General features: G+C 38.5%; 1 protein-coding gene across 1 annotated transcript in view; it reads right to left on the reverse strand.

Moving 5' to 3' along the window:
- MCPH1 (microcephalin 1) overlaps positions 1 to 16,296 on the reverse strand; it is a 233,188-nt gene that overhangs the window by 149,207 nt on the left and 67,685 nt on the right. The window contains 2 exon segments of the mRNA NM_001003366.1: positions 433 to 595; positions 2,901 to 2,938. Coding sequence (NP_001003366.1) covers positions 433 to 595; positions 2,901 to 2,938 — 201 coding nt within the window.

Raw genomic sequence — 16,296 nt, forward strand, 5'->3', positions numbered from 1 at the left:
TCTGTAAAAACAATCACTGAATTCTTTTGGCTTTTGAAACCATCGCTAACATAGGTCACATTATTTCTTGGTCAAACACAGAAGAAAGTTCATTTGACTGTGAGAACACGCATTTTGTGTTTTCATTCCAAGCCTGTTCTAATCTTACTCCTGCCAGTGCTGAGGTCTGTATCCAGGAGGCCACTCTTCTGTTTTCGATCCTCACCACACTTGGGTTCCCAAGAGATCAGCGTGGCTGAAGGTGATGGGCCAAAAGGAGAAGAGGTCAAGGAGAGAACAGGAACGGGATCCACTGCTCACGGGAAAGTGTGCAAATTAACATGAATGTGAACCTAGTGATCTAGTGTCACTGCCTCAGGATGACCACATCTATCAAAACACCTTCTTGTTTGAATATACACACTTCCAACATCTGCTTACATAACAGCTTACCCATTCATAAGAGAGAATCCAGCAGCCACGGGCGATTCCCAGCAGCACATTCAGAGTTCGCAGAGGCTTCCCAGACAGCACGTGAGTGGTAGTTTCACACACCTCCCGGGCAAAGGAAAAGCCCTTCAATTTATTCACAACCTGGACAACGATGTTCTGCTCTCTGTTAAATGGGGGGGGGGGGGGGGGGGATTCAACACAATAACTATGTTTCCTACATATGAACATCAAGGTGATTACACTGAATAATAGTTTTTTTTTAAAAAGCTAGAAAGCTAAAATTCTACGTTGATCTCAGGTATGGAGCTCATGTTTTAATTTCTTTATGATCAATGACTTAAAACTTGGGGAAATAAAAAAACTTCAGTTCTCAAATCCAACTGTCTATTTTAATTGCTGGCAAAGCTTCCCCAGGCTGGAAGTGGCTTCCCACATGTCCCCGGGCCAGAACACAGCCAGCATCAGAAATGGGCCCCTGCCATTCCCACCATGGTTACTTCACAGATCTGAACCAACCTATGGACGGTCAGGACCAAGCTTATCCCTTGCTTATTTTATTTGAAATATAACATTTAATTGAACTCACAGTTTTGTTTTGTTTTTTTCTAGTAAGTGGGAGGAAGGGCCTTTTCCATTACATTATCAGGTCAAATCTTAGGGCAAATTTGGCAGAGGTTCCTTATTTTTACAAAGCCCATCATTGTTTATCTTATGGTCTGTCATTAGTGTCTCAAGTACCTGTGAAGAAATATTCTTCCCACCTAATTTCCTTCCCAAATCGCTCACCATTCTTCTTGTCTTCCCTTTACGACCTCCTTACTAAAGCCTTTGGTTCCTACACATCGCATTTCCCTCTCCCTCCCAGCAAGTTTTGGAAATCCCCAGTGAAATACAGATGACGTGAAGTGCTCTCTGAGCCACGCTATGACGTACACGGTGGGTTAAGAGATAAATTTCTCTCCTCTCCAAAAGTGATTATGATGAGAAAGAAGCTGGCTGTTCTCACACATGCATGGACCACTTCTAATCACACTGCGTCTACCTCACAGTACTTCTCAGGTCTCTCTCCAGCCGTCTTGGGTATGTCAAGCTCAAGACCTATTTCTTTACATGTGAAATGAAAGGGCGGAACGATATCACAGTTTAAATTCTTAGAGACCACTAGGGCCAAAAGAGACGAATGGGTCAAGACCCGGGCCCTATCACCACTTCAACCAGAGAATGTGTGCTTATCGGGGTGATGGAAAATATTAAATTTGGGGGAAATGCAAAGAAAACAAAAGCATAAGGAAGTGAAAAGCTCTAAACCATATGCTCCCCAGGCCCTTCATCTCTGCAGATCGATGATTTTCCTTATTCCAAATCTGGCAGCTGCCAGCTATTTGTTGGAAGTGTTAATCAACAACAAGTGTCTCTTTGAGACATGGCTAATCAACGTAGCATTACAACCTCTAGGTCTTGTCCTTAGCTTCGGACAAGAAGTACATGTGGGGGAAGAAACATAAAAAAAGAATATGGCCTAAATGAAAAGTTTGATTTTCAAAACTTTGAGAAGACAACTATTTACTAATGTATTTTATACTAGGGGCAAAAAAAAATATGGACTTTAAAAAGCATTACACCCACCATACTCAATTTTCACTTTCATAATAGACTATTTAGGATGTTTCTTGTATTTCACAAGAGATTAACAAAAATTGTGAGTGTGCTCCTTTTTCACTAGCTAATGTATGGTGTTTGAACTATTGGTCCTTTTGATATCATATGCCATGGGTAGGAAAAGGGTCCTGCAACAGAAAGTATCATAAGCATGCACTTTTTCGCAGGCTATTTTTCACTGAAATGTCCCAGTGTTTTGATGAATGCCTTTAAAACCTTAAAACATATGATTGATATAAAAAAAAAAAAAGCAACACATGGTTTTCCCCTTTAAATAGGAATTCAAAAATCTGTTACAAAGAATATAGTGCTGTATTTTTGTTGGATGTGCTATATATTGTGTTAAATGTTTAAGGAGGATGATAAGAGCGTGCCAGCAAGCTATTAACTCTTTCACAAAATGTGTAGATAGTGACATAATATAGTTGTAGAAAGCTTCCCAGCAAGGTGTTTCTTTAAGAACTTTGAGGGACTCAGCCAGTGGTGCTCCATTTATTGAACTTCCACAGGGTACAAGTGGTGGATACGCAGAGACAGTATATATGAAGCAAGAAGCCGAACAGCAAAATACTATAATACCTCTTAATGCTATTTAATCAACTCAAAAAGTCTTCAATGATAAACTGTTCATAGTCTTCTAACTACCTTTTTATTTTTATTTCCAGGGTTCTTCTAACTCTAGTATCAATGATTAACAGCAAAACAGTGCAAAGCTACGAGCTGCCCTAAAAGCACAGCACCACAGTATATAAAAGAAAAATCTAAAATTTTACATTGAGTAGAAAGTTATCAAAACAATGAATACTTACTCAGATGGCATGCCTGTCATGACTAATGTTCTCGTTGGCTAGAGATTTCAAAAGAGAAGGAAGAAAAAACAGTCAGAAATATAAAAAACATTTTTTCCCACAGAAATTAACTTTAATACATTTTTTGAAAAGTTACATCACTTAAAAAATAAACATTTAAGCATATATCAAAGAAAAAAACTTTATGTTCCTGGGGAAAAAAAAAACACAAACAAACAAACAAACAAACAAAAAAACCAGCCCAAGCAGCCCAAGAGATAGAAACTGAGATACTATACCCAAACCAATCCCAAAATAATCCAGAACATGAGGCAGAGGAGTAGGGGAAAAAATTTTAAAAATGCTTCCCTCCAGAAGTTTATTCTCCTAGTTTAGCTACCAGACCTCTAAATGTGCCATCGTGCTTAGGGACTTGTGAGGAAGAAGAGGGTAAGAAGGCATTTTTTGCAAGCTGAAGAGCCATTTCTTAAGGTTTCTAGCCTTGCCTCAGTCACACATACACAATAATGCTCATGCTCCTGTGGCCTGGGTCAATCAAATGCTTTAACCTCTTGCACACAGAAGCCCACATCAGCTCAGGACTGCTTACATATGGTTTAGCATCTGCTACTAATTGGAACTGTAAAGTTCTTTTTAATAAGTTTTTAAATACTTTTTTTTTTTATTTACATAAAAGCTCTCCCTCGAGGCCCATGCTAACAAGTGCCATGATGGTGAGCACACGTTCAGGCTACTGTGACAAATGGTCCTGGCCTGAAATACGGGGATGAAACAAAAGGAGTAATGCTGTTATTAAGAGTAAGTGTATTTACTTATCTGTCCTTATAAATGACGCATTAGAAAATACATCCAATATAATTCCCTTGATTAACCAAGGAAGCTCCTTACACGATGATGTGGATTGGTATCTGCCACTTATTTAAAAATGAATAACAAAATAAGATGGTTGGTGGATGGAGAAATAGATACATGATGGAGTAAATATTTAAAAGAGTTCCTTGTAAAACCAAGGCTGGAGGAGAAAAGTGTAAACTAAAGTGGAACAGAAGATTACTGGGTGTCTTCAGTGAATACCCATGTGCGTTGTTCATAAAGGTCATCAGCTTCTATGGGGTTTATACCTTTCATTGTCTTTGAGCTTATTTTACAACTCTAGTAGCTGTAGAAAACTGATAGGAATGCAAATTATTCTTGTCTCTAGAAACTCAAAGTCTGACCAGTGGACATTTGATTGACCTCCCTTTCCTACTGGTGACAAAGCCGTGTCAGCACTGCTCAGGGTCCATTAACAGGTCTCCTCTGTGGATTCTCCTTTGAAGAGGACAAAACAACTTCCCAGTCTCATCACTGGCTAATGAGTTAAATAAAATTGCTAACGTATTTATTTTCTATTAGTGGGAAAGTCACGTGTATCTTTATAACATTATCTTTGACCAGTTAGGAAGGTTTCCACCAAGATGCCCAACAGATTCATCTGCTAAAGATTAGCTGCTTCTGTCAGACAGAGGACACTCCACAGGCAGCTTGAGCCCAGGACGGTCTATTATTGGCTCCCGGCGCTGAATGCCAAGTGGCAATAGAACTTTGCTGGCTCTTTTTCACTAATTTTAATTTTCCTCTCCACTTGTTTTGTTTTGTTTCATTAATGGATGAATTATTCTCCATTATGAGAATGCTTAGGAATGCGGTTTTATGGTCTGACTACTTGGTGTTCTATATAAATTAATTAATGGATTATAGAGATTTATTCTTTTTTGGTAAGAGACCGTAGAGGACTGGGTTTATTAGCCTTTTTTTTTTTTTTTCGTCTGTTTATTTGCCCATTTTGGAGCTAAAATCAATTAAGACATTCATGTCCCCAAGGAAGGAGGATAGCTCCTTGAAATCTGGACTGGTTTTAGTATTTCTGTCTTTATTCCTGACCAGTGGCTGAAATTATAACTAACTCAGAAATGTTTTAAAAATTCAAATTCACATAGTTAATGTGTTTAGAAATTACCACTAGTGTAATAATTTTGGCTTAATGAAAACAGTTATGTCTTATCTGAATTCTCCATGTTAAGTATAATATAAACATACATTTTATTCTACTGGAGTTTATTTTTCCTAGACTTAGATGGGTTTACTGGTCAAATAAAGATTACTCTTGTACAATGTTTAAAGATTATTTTTAAAAATGTAAATTTGTGACAAATCATTATCCTAACAAAATTTTTATATCAATACTGATTGTGTTTCATAATACGTCAATGTGAAGATAATTTCCAGGATCTCTAATGTTAGATTAATTAAACAAGGAGGCCATTAGACTGAGGTGGCTTTAAAGCCTTAGCTTTAAAGCTAAGTAGCCTACATAAGCAGACCAAAACCAGAGCCTGTAAACTACTTAAGGTTAAGAAATAAAAGCCTGGGATCCCTGGGTGGCGCAGCGGTTTGGCGCCTGCCTTTGGCCCAGGGCACGATCCTGGAGACCCAGGATCGAATCCCACATCGGGCTCCCGGTGCATGGAGTCTGCTTCTCCCTCTGCCTATGTCTCTGCCTCTCTCTCTCTCTCTCTCTCTGTGACTATCATAAATAAAAAAAAAAAAAAAAAAAAAAAGAAATAAAAGCCTAAGAACAATCAATCACAAATAGCCAACTAAGCTTTCCCATATAAGGCAACTGCTTAAGCTACAGCCAATTAAATAATTTCCTTGCTTAGATTCCACCTCTGCTCTATGAGTCTTTCCCCTAGCTCATGGCTTTGGTGCACTCCTAACCACTTCTGTTTGTTACTACCTTATTCAAATCAAGTTTTGCCCAAATAAACTCTAAAATGTTTTAATATGCTTCAGTTTATATTTTAATATTAGGTAACATAAGCCTTAGGCAGATATTAATTTAAAAATTGTTGGATACGGGATGCCTGAGTGGCACATTCGGTTGAGTGACCAACTCTCAGTTTCGGTTCAGGTCATGATCTCAGGGTCTTGGATCAAGCCCTGCGTGTGGCTCTGTGCTCAGCACCAAGTATGCTTGGGACTTTCTTTCTCTCTCCCTCTGCTCCTCCACCATGTGCTCTCTCTCTCTCTCTCTTTCTAAATAAATTTTTAAAAATTTTTGGATAACTCAGTAATTTTGTAAGAGAGAATACTGAAACACTGATTACTAAGCAGAGTTCTATTTTTTAATATATTTTTGCTTATTTTTATATGCAATACAGAGCTCTATCTTTGGGTCATGTTGATAAGCATATTCATTTTTCCAAATTTAAAAGGATATAAAAGAGACATGGAGGTAGGACAGTATGATGTAAGCCTTGCTGGTCTGCTAACATGCTTGGGGAAAATGGACATTACTCCATTGTTCGCCTCAGTTTTCTGTGAAACAGAACTTACTAAGTTTGGCTAAAAAAAATATAATTAATATGAGTGGTTAAGGTTACACTAAAAATAATGCTGACAGAGGAATACAATTGTGTGTGTTTTTTTTTTTAATACATTATTTTCTATTTCTTTAAGCAGTGGTTTTCAGGTTTTATGGTTTCTGGACTCCTTTTTGCTATTGGGACTCATTAAGAAACCCAAAGAACCTTTCATTGATGTGGAAATGACCATCAATATTTAACATCAGAGAAATTAAAACTGAAAAACTTTAAAATATTTATCGGTGCACTTAAAGATGGCAAGAAGAACACACTGCCTGTTAACGGAAATATCTCACTGTTACTATTAAGTTGTTGTGACTACAGGAACGCAGCTCTGGGATTTAGTGTCAGTTTGCTACAGGATAAGAAAATGCATATTGAACAACAAAACTGGGAGAGTTGACTTAACTGGCTTCGGTTTATAATACTTGAGTGTGAAGGAAAGCTCAAAGTACGTAAAAATTTTAGTCAGTTATGCCTGATGTCCATGGGCTGTTTTTATGGTTACTGATGACTGCCTATAAAGAAAAAGATCGGTCCTAATTTTCTGTATAATATGCTTGGAGAGCCAAGACCATGTTTTAAAAGGATAATTCTCTCTCCTTTATGTTGACTACTTGATGCTTATGATTAAGAAAATAAAGTTTGTTCACTTAGGTTACAGTCTATGCTTGTTTTTAAATGTTTTCTTAAGACTGTGATTAAATAACTTACCCAGTATTGTTTCTCAGGCACACGTGATCCTCTCTTAAGGATTTGTGTGAATCTCATCTGGTAACATTTTTTATGTTTGCCTTCTCTACACTGGATCCTAAATATATAAAAATAAAACTTGGAGGATATCACTGACACCTAAAACTAGCCTTGAGATTTCTCAAAGAATTCTTAGAAATGACAAAAACATGGTTTTTCACTTGTAGGACAACTGTAGGGTTGTGTCATGACTGCAAAGTTCCATGTGAAATCAGAAGGACCACTCAGCCTGTCTAGGTGAGTATTTAACAGGTACAATGTTATCAATATGAATATTTCAGGATCATAGGCTTCAAGGAATATCCGTGATATTGGTTATTGACCTAATCGTCCGTAATGTTTTTATCTTCAGGGAAAACACTGGCCAGATGCTTCCCTAACAGCTGTGTTGTTTTCTTCCATTTAGGGTATTTTAGTCCTACTGTGCTGCTACTAGACAAAGTAGTACAGTGTCATAATCTCAGTTACTAAATTGTTAATTTGGTGAGGGTCTTGCTTCTGTCATTTTAATCTAGCATGTTGTAGGCCAGTGGCTTTCAACTGGGGATGCATGTCAGATTTACCAATGATTTTTTTTTTTTTAATAAAAATATAGATGTCCAGGACCTAATGCAAGCTCGCCAAATCTCTTGATATTCTGACATGTTCTTAGTATATTTATTGTGTCTCAGGAACATTATACCACATCTCAAGATTTGTTTCCTCCATGAAAATCAGGTTGATCCTCTTGAGACAGAGAAACTGAAGGACTCCATTAAAAAAAAAAAAAAAATCTGCTTTGTGCTCCTTTTTCTGCCTCTATTCTTGCTGGGACCTGTACCCCCACTCCACACATGTCTCAGAATGCAAATAGGATGAGGGAAGTTGAGTGTGCTTGTGGACTTGGAATATTGTTGATACCGCTCTAAGGTCCTATTTTATGAACGTCTTGCCTTCTTCTTTAAGCTCTCTGTAATTCAGGTGACTATAGTAGACAGTGCTTCTATAAACTGAACATTTTAAGATGAAACCTGATTTTCAAAGACTGCCTCAAAATTTGGAATCTTTTCACTAAGTCTCTTTGCCTTCCATGGGAATACAGATTTCTGTACAGTTTCAGAATATGTTCTCCAACTTACCAGGATATACCTGGAAAATCTGATGATGAGAGCAGGCCTTGCCTAGAATGTCACATTTGAGAAGGATGCTCACTCAGGTCTGGCTAGCTCATTTGGAGGTGATAAAGACTAGCTTTACTTGGGAGCCAATGCCTACAAAGTCCCTGTAAGAAAACCATCCTGGTACTTGGCTTAGAACCCCAGCCTCACAGAGATAATGGAAGATCACTTCTGGCATGGGCAAGACATTTAAGATATTTTGAGGACCTCCAGAAGAGAAATCCACCTAAGTTAATGGGTGCTGTGGATAAAATGGGTGGAAAGTTGTCAGGCTTGGTATTTAACCTTGGAAAATAAGCAAATAACAGAGGGAAACAAAGGCCAACCCGAAATCACTCAAGAAAATGTTCAGACCGACATTGATTTTATTTGTTCAATATAGCACGGCACTGGATTTTATGGAGCATCCCGCAGAAGGCCAACAACACTCTTGCTGCCCCTTTGTACTCAGGCAATATCAGGTTGAGAGCAGCCTGAGCTTATAATCAAGAATATCCTTTTTTGAGATAATCTGATCACAAGAGAAAAAAAAAACACTTGTACAGAAACATTGTGAAAAAGATTTTGAGACAGAACAAAAGATTACCCAGTGACACTAGTGGACAACTACAAACTGAGGACACATTCTTTAGAGTCGTTGGATTCTGTGAATGTTCCTCACTGTCTTTGAGCTGTATACAGCCCTGTAGGCTGTCGAAGGCTCTTACTGTGTATCACTTTTGCCTACTGACCTGCTAAATCAGCCTGGTGGGAGTCCAATGGAACAGGCCCGTTTTGCACCCAGGAAGCAAAGGCATTCGGCCTTCCTAACAGTCTATCAGTATATACACTCACTGGGCTCTCCTTGCAACTGGACACAGCAGTTTTCCTTCCTTAGTAACATGAACTAACTAACACTCGTTTTTTATTAGTAATAAAGTCCGGATCACAGCCCCCTAAGATAAGTACCTCACTGTATGATTCTTTCACCTTTTCTTTGCTTAAAAAATGCCTATAGTACACTTTTAAAAATGCAATTCTGGTACATGTCCTTTAATTGGCAAGACACACGACCACGAACGCAAGAACAACTCAAATCAAGGTCCTACAGTTACGCGCTACAGCCCCAGTGCAGCTAGCATTCAGCATGTTCCCTGGAGTTGAATAAAATCTCTACATGTGAAAGTCAATGTACTGTTCATCATCTTGGAAGGCTAACACTACTGGAAAATATACAAAGTAGAAGAATCAACCGTGCAAAAAGAATATACAAAATTCAAGAAATACGATCGGCTGCTAGGAGACCCAGAACGAGATCTTTCTGCAGCCCACTTGTCAGTGTCTCCATATTTGACAGGGCACTTGGCCTGTCCTTATCTCATGGGTCTCATCTAAGAAATGAGATAATGAATTACTCCCAGAGTGTTACATGATTAATAATTCTGTTGAAAGTAAATATTAATGCTAGCAGTTTTGTAAATTATAACCTTCACAGTATGTAGTTTCACGAGAATACAAACCACTTCTTAACTTAGTCATTTATTTATGTAACCTTTACTGTGAGTCACATTTCACCGATGGTAATAAAAGCAGGGGGAAAATCTGGCCACTTTATTCTCTTTAGTGATGGTAACCTGATGATGTGGCTCCGACCCACTGCACGCCCTCCCCAGGAAACCTGAGTGTAAGATGATGTCTACATGGTACAAACCTAATGAGAATCAGGAAGCCTTCTTCACCATTATTGGAAAAGACCCAAACATTTATTGGAAGCAGCCGTATACAGTGTTGAAAAAAATTAAACAGTTCTTTACTACTGAGACCTGGATTTACCCCTCTTGTAAGATGCATCCCTGTTCTATTAAAAGTTGATTCTCCACAACACTGAACATCACCTTTGCCCCAGAACATAGAGCGCAGGTTAAAAGAGCTTCCCACCTTTCTGTGTAGTGAGAAAAGTGTACTTGAGAGGACCTTCTGTCTCATGCTGCAAGGCAGGAGTGTTAAAACCACACTTGAGCCAGGCTAGGTCACCAAAGCAGGATAATCCCTAACCTAAGTGCAATTTCAACCTCCCCCAGAAATGCATTCTTAACCATCAGTCAGGAATATTCTGATCAGCATCAGGGAGGTCTCATCTGCCACGTGAGCCTTCTCAATCCTCCAAGGAAGAGGAGGTAATCTGCGTAAGGCCCCCTGCCATTCCAATTAGGGGAAAGTGATCTTGCCTGAAACAAGCCTTTTTCTTTTGCTAATCACTTCTTTGCCCTACACTCCTTCCAATAAAATCTTTCCAATTTGTACAACTCCCTGGTGGCTCCTGTCTTCTTGCTAGATGGGATGCTGCTGGTTTTAGGAAAGCCCTTCAGGGGTTCGAATTTACTCAGCAGAATGTTGTTTTCTTAGCAGGATGCACCCTGCCCTTCCTCAGTGACTCAGGTAAGACCATCTCCATCCTCATAGACACCCTGGTCTACCTGCCTCTGTAAAACGCTGGGTCCCTTCCTCTGCTTCGAGACATTCTTCAATGAGGAAGATCGTTCCTATAACAACAGTATGCATACAAAGATTTTCATTTTCTTGTGCATTTTGTTTTTTGAAGTTTTGGCATGTGGCTCACATGGGAGTGTTCCTCTTAACTGTCGCTGTGTGCCATTCCTGACCAGCCATCTGTGTGCCCAACATAGGGCCCGGCTGGGGCCTTTGTGCTCCAGACTCTTATCTGCTGATACTATGGTTAAGTCCTTGATCTTGATTCTGAGCATTTACTTGATTTCTGGTGCCAGCTTCCTTTGGTTTTATGATCTGACCATTCAGTTAGTTCTGTAAAGGGGATGACTGTTTATAGAGATCTTTGTTGTGTGAAAAATGATAAAGAATCTGCCTTAAAGGTTTTTTTTTTCCTGTTTATTTTTCTACTTTGAGTTCAAAACTGTTAAGTATTTCATGCCTCCAAGTAGATATCCAGAAAGAGTTTTGTACTTCCATGTTTATTATGCTTGAGCCACAAGTAAAGTCCTAAAATTGAAATTACAAGCTGTGTGTGTCTCTGTACATATATGCCTGCAATTCAGAAAGGCCAGTATCACACATCTGAGATAAGCACCACGAGATGATGTTACCACATGAGATTATAAAATTTCTTAAAGAAACTCTATTGTAATTGGCTTAGAAAGAATAACCTATAAATTGAATTTTCCTAAAATCCCCAGAAATTAAGAAAATCGAACTCCCAGTATTTTCAACATTGAAAAGAAACTTCTCATAGAAACTCAAAATGTTTTAAGAACTCAAGTTAACATGTTTTGGTAAATCTCTGGCAAATGAGATTAGCTGAATATTTTTGGTTTATTAAAAACAGCTCTCCCTTCCCTATCAGATATGATAACATAGTACATTTTTATTCTTCTGGTACATGTTCTTCCCAACCTTTCAGTCTCATTGATTAAGTGAGCATTACTGCTGCTTTATGTTTAAGACTATTAAAAAATATAAAATTGTGTTTAACCAAATTGAATCACTATTTTGACAAATTTTACTTTAACAGCATCCATGTTTTACATTATGAAATCTTTAAGATAACCTCCAAGATATTTAGGCAACTCAAATTCATCATCTAATGCTAAACTGAGTTACTCAATGGATACTCATGCTTAGTAAAACAGAACACAGAAATTCTAATAACTAAGCATGATTTTATTTTATCTTATTTTATTTATCCGAGAGACACAGAGAGAGCATGAGTGGGGTGAGGGGCGGAGGAAGGAGCAGCCTCCTCGTTGAGCTGGGAGCTCGATGCGGGGCTCCATCCCAAGACTCTGAGATCAAGACCTGAGCCCAAGTCAGATGCCTCACCCACCAGGCATCCCACTGACTAAACATAATTTTAAGGCTATATGCTTTTGATTCTTATTTTCACATGGGACAGAGACAATGAAATATGGACAAATGCAGGCACCTGGTGCTACATTTTTAGGGCCCATTTTCTCAAAGGCTACCTTAGTAAATATAACCTTAGTAACTAATTTTAGAGGTTACTTTAGCTAGAAGTTAAAATTAACATGTGGTTTACACTACAGTTAGTAGCAATACTTTGAAAGAAATACAAACGTGTACCCACTTCTATTTTTCAAGAACAAGAAGAGGTCTATCCTGAAGGAGGCAAGTTTTTAGTTCCTAAACCCCACAGCACTCTTCCAGCTTCTCGATGACCCCAGAAAGCTTTATGGGTTTTTAATAACTATCGACATAGATCCACTCAGAGATAGTCAACCATATACCCACTACATGTTAACAGTATCTCGCAAATATTATGAAATTATTTCTGACCCTGCAGAACCCCTGAGATTGGTCCTGAAGTGTCAGGTTGCTCCAGAACATGAAAGAGTTTCAAAAAAGACAAAAGGAGGAATGAACTTTGTCTTAGTTTATAATGTTGGGTTTGAAAACCTAGAACATATGCAAAAACCTTAGCAAACTTTACTCCAAATTGACAGGCTCATTTCCTTGGTTTACTGCTAACTGCCTTCACCTAAAACGTAAAGTGTCGTGCATTCATTCTTTTTTTTTTTTTTCTGTGTAACTTGTTTGAATAACAAAGATTGTGTTTTACCAGAATAACCTTTTATGGTTTATGTTGACTTTGCTGCTTCCTTGAGTATTTCAAAAATCTAGTCATTTAAGAAAAAGGTAAGGCATTTTAAAGTTATGTTATCCTATGTTGACTTATAAAATCTTTTGGCACTTTAAGGAATCAGGTACTGTTTCTCAGTAACCTATGATCCTATCTTAATCAAGTGAGCAAAATTTCCTTACAACTTTTGATATTTCGCCTTCCCAGATTCAAATCCTAAGCTGTTTTTGAGATTTCCCAGAGACACCTGGAGAATCATGAAGATGTTGTCTTCACCACATGAAAAGAGAGATATTAAGAAATAATTAAGTCAATGTGATTATGTTACTATTGAGGAGTTGTATGGGAGGAGTTGTCAAATTAGAAATGACACTTAGTCATCCTCAGGTTAAATTTAAGTGAGTAAAATGTTATTGATCTACAGATATTCAGGTCCTACTCTAGACTCATAGGATCTCCCGACTTGACAATACTGATATATTCTTGGTCTACTCCAGTTACATTTTTAGGATATCCAGGGTATATTATATCTTGGGGCATTTTGTTATATCTGAAGGGTTTTTTTTTTCTATAAAGATTATGTTCTTCCATTTTTTATAATTACATATAATATCTGCTCTTCTTTGAAAACAGTGCTAACCATTATGCTTATAGATGTTGACTATACCGTTTCTGGTTGCCTTTGTCTTCAAACTACAACAATGCTCCCCATCAGTGCATTATTCTATTCTCATCAGACCTCTCACTTTTGAGAGTTATCAGTAATCCAATGGCCACAGCCATGTAGAACCCTTGTCACCTACAATTTCTTGTTTCACTATGATGCGCTCTGACTAGCACTTGTAATCACCCATAGGCCAGAGTGATTGGTCTTCAAAAGAAACATCCTCTTAAAAGTCCATGGAAACGGACTATGCTGGGGGGACCTGGGAGGCTCAGTGGTTGAGAGAAGCAGATGGGTTCGTGAGACAACTAACCCAAGATCAAGCAAAGTGAGAATTAATGACATAGGCTTAAATGAACTACTGAGGAAGGACTGTGGCTTTTATTTGGAATATTTTAATGTTCTACTTTCTAAATATAAGGAAGTCCCTGCTCTTCTTATGCTGTCTGTATCCTAAAACAGTTTGGTAAATGAAGCTTTTGCTAAAAGAAAGGACATATTTAGAAATATTATCTGAGTCTCCTTACCTGACCCTTCCAGGATTTGGAAACTCGATATTATTTCGTATTCTTACTTTCAGGGCAATATAATTATTTGTCTAGGTTCAAAAAGAATCTGTCCTCCTCATTACCAGGACATAACCGAATAAACTGGTTAAGTAACCTTGGCCTTGGGCTGCAAGATCATATCTGAGAATGATGCTCACTTAATCAACAATGAACAGATCCTTTCAAGAAACTAAGGTAGACTTTATGGCACCAATGTTTGCCAAAGCCCTCTGGGGAAAACAAGCCTGGTACCTGGCTCCCATGGATCCTGACTAACAGATGAGCAAAAAAGATCACTTTGTAGAGGTCCAAGAACCTCCGTAGGCTATACTGGGTACTTCAGAAGAATTTGTACAAATGTATAGACACTGAAGGTGGAATCTGACAGCAAGCGCTTGGCTGGATTTCCCAGCCCCAAGAGGCTTTTAAATGTGCAATCTAAGATTCCTTATGAAAACTTCCTGCAAACTATTCTTGCTACACCTATGTAAATAAATCTAATGAGACCAGTCTTATTTTGCGATCATAAATAATCTCTCTTTGATTATTAGAGGAGGGACTATGGGGAAAAAAATTGTGTCTCTGTGGGAAACTATGCATTGTTTATACTACACCATTCCAGGATATCAGATCCTAGCCATGTTCACTGTCTGAGTTATTTTGCACCTCTTTGTACCCTGCAGGGAACTGACGGATGTGAAAACTCCATTTTTCTCTGATAGAGTCTCCCTTGACTTCCTTTTCCCCTATGTAAAAATCTAGTTTCTATCCCTACTTGCATATTGACTCCATTCTTGTTGCCTTGCCCAAATCATCAATCCTTACCAAATTTCCAATTTGTCTGGTTTCCTGCACTATCTGGCTACAACCTTCAAACTCATGTTCCAGATTTTCCCCTACCTGATTTGTCATCACCGAGAACTAGCATCCGACTGTCCCGATCTCTGTCTGGACTCTGGTGACCTTGAAACTGGTCCTTCTGCCCAGGTTTGAAGAAACCCCAGGCACCAAAGTCCATGTGACCACACGTGAGCAGGATCCTCTCTGGACAGGCCATGAGAAAATGTGGCACAATGCTCAGATTACACATGCCTTTTACGACAGGTAAGCACACCTGTGGACGACCTGGCTCAGAACCCTCAAGACAGTAAGCCATGCTGTAAAACCAAAAGATGTTCCTCCACCGACCTCTGGGAACCACTGGACTGGTCTTCCTCAGGGCTCGGCTCCTGACTCTAGATTCTAATATAACCTTCTATATAAATTTATATCATTCCTTTTCATTTTAGGAATGGTTATTGTAAGATGCTTAATGTCCAGGACCCTAAAACAACTGACCTTTGCCATCACCACTCAACAGATAGAACCAGTATTGGCAAGAGTCCTCAGGAGACTAACCCTTAGGCTCTAGTTTGCCTCCAAAGTTCTGACTGCCTCTCTATCATTCAGGAGGAATGACACTCGCTTTGAACAAATAGTAGCACTGACAACGTGGAAGCCGAGCTCTGCACTCCTGGGGAACAGTGCTGGTCCTCCCCCTTTTGTTGAAAGACAAGCTAACCCCAAAGGACCACTTTGTTCCCCAATAATTCAAGAAAAGACCCATCACCATCTTTCTCCTTCAAAACCTAGATAAAACTATCTTTATCCTTATTCTTAGTTCCCAAAGACTCCCTGATGACACCCTTGCTTACCTGACTATGGAACCCCAGCTTTCTCCTTTGCTCTGAGCATTCCTCATTAAGGAATGATCTCCATATTACAACACTCTAAATAAGATCATCTCCTTAACACATTTTTTTTTAAACTCCTGGGAAGAGTTTTGTAAAAATTGTGGTCACTCAAGAAGCAATAGTCCCATTAGATCTACTAAAGTTTAATTTCAAATATCAAGTTTATCCTCTTTGGTCAGTTTTGAATCAAAAGTGATGAAAAGATGAGAAATTCTTGAATAATTAATGGAAGCAGAATCATCTAATTCCTAAGAAAGAATAATAGAAGATAGTAAATACCCATTTAATCTTTAAATACAAAATGAGCCAGAATAATTTATCAAGCGCAAAACCAGATGCTAGTGATATGAAGAAGAGGAGGAAAAAAAAAAGGATTCCTGCCCTGGAGGGTGAAAATCTAAAGAAAAATGTGATCAAGCTAAGACTTCGAGAAGGAAAAGAAATTTGGCAGATAGGGCAGATATGTATCCTAGACAGGATGAACAAATAACACAAAGAAATATTCATGAAATTAGTGGCTCC

This window comes from Canis lupus, chromosome 16 (assembly GCF_011100685.1).
Source record: "Canis lupus familiaris isolate Mischka breed German Shepherd chromosome 16, alternate assembly UU_Cfam_GSD_1.0, whole genome shotgun sequence".
Taxonomy (NCBI): domain Eukaryota; kingdom Metazoa; phylum Chordata; class Mammalia; order Carnivora; family Canidae; genus Canis; species Canis lupus.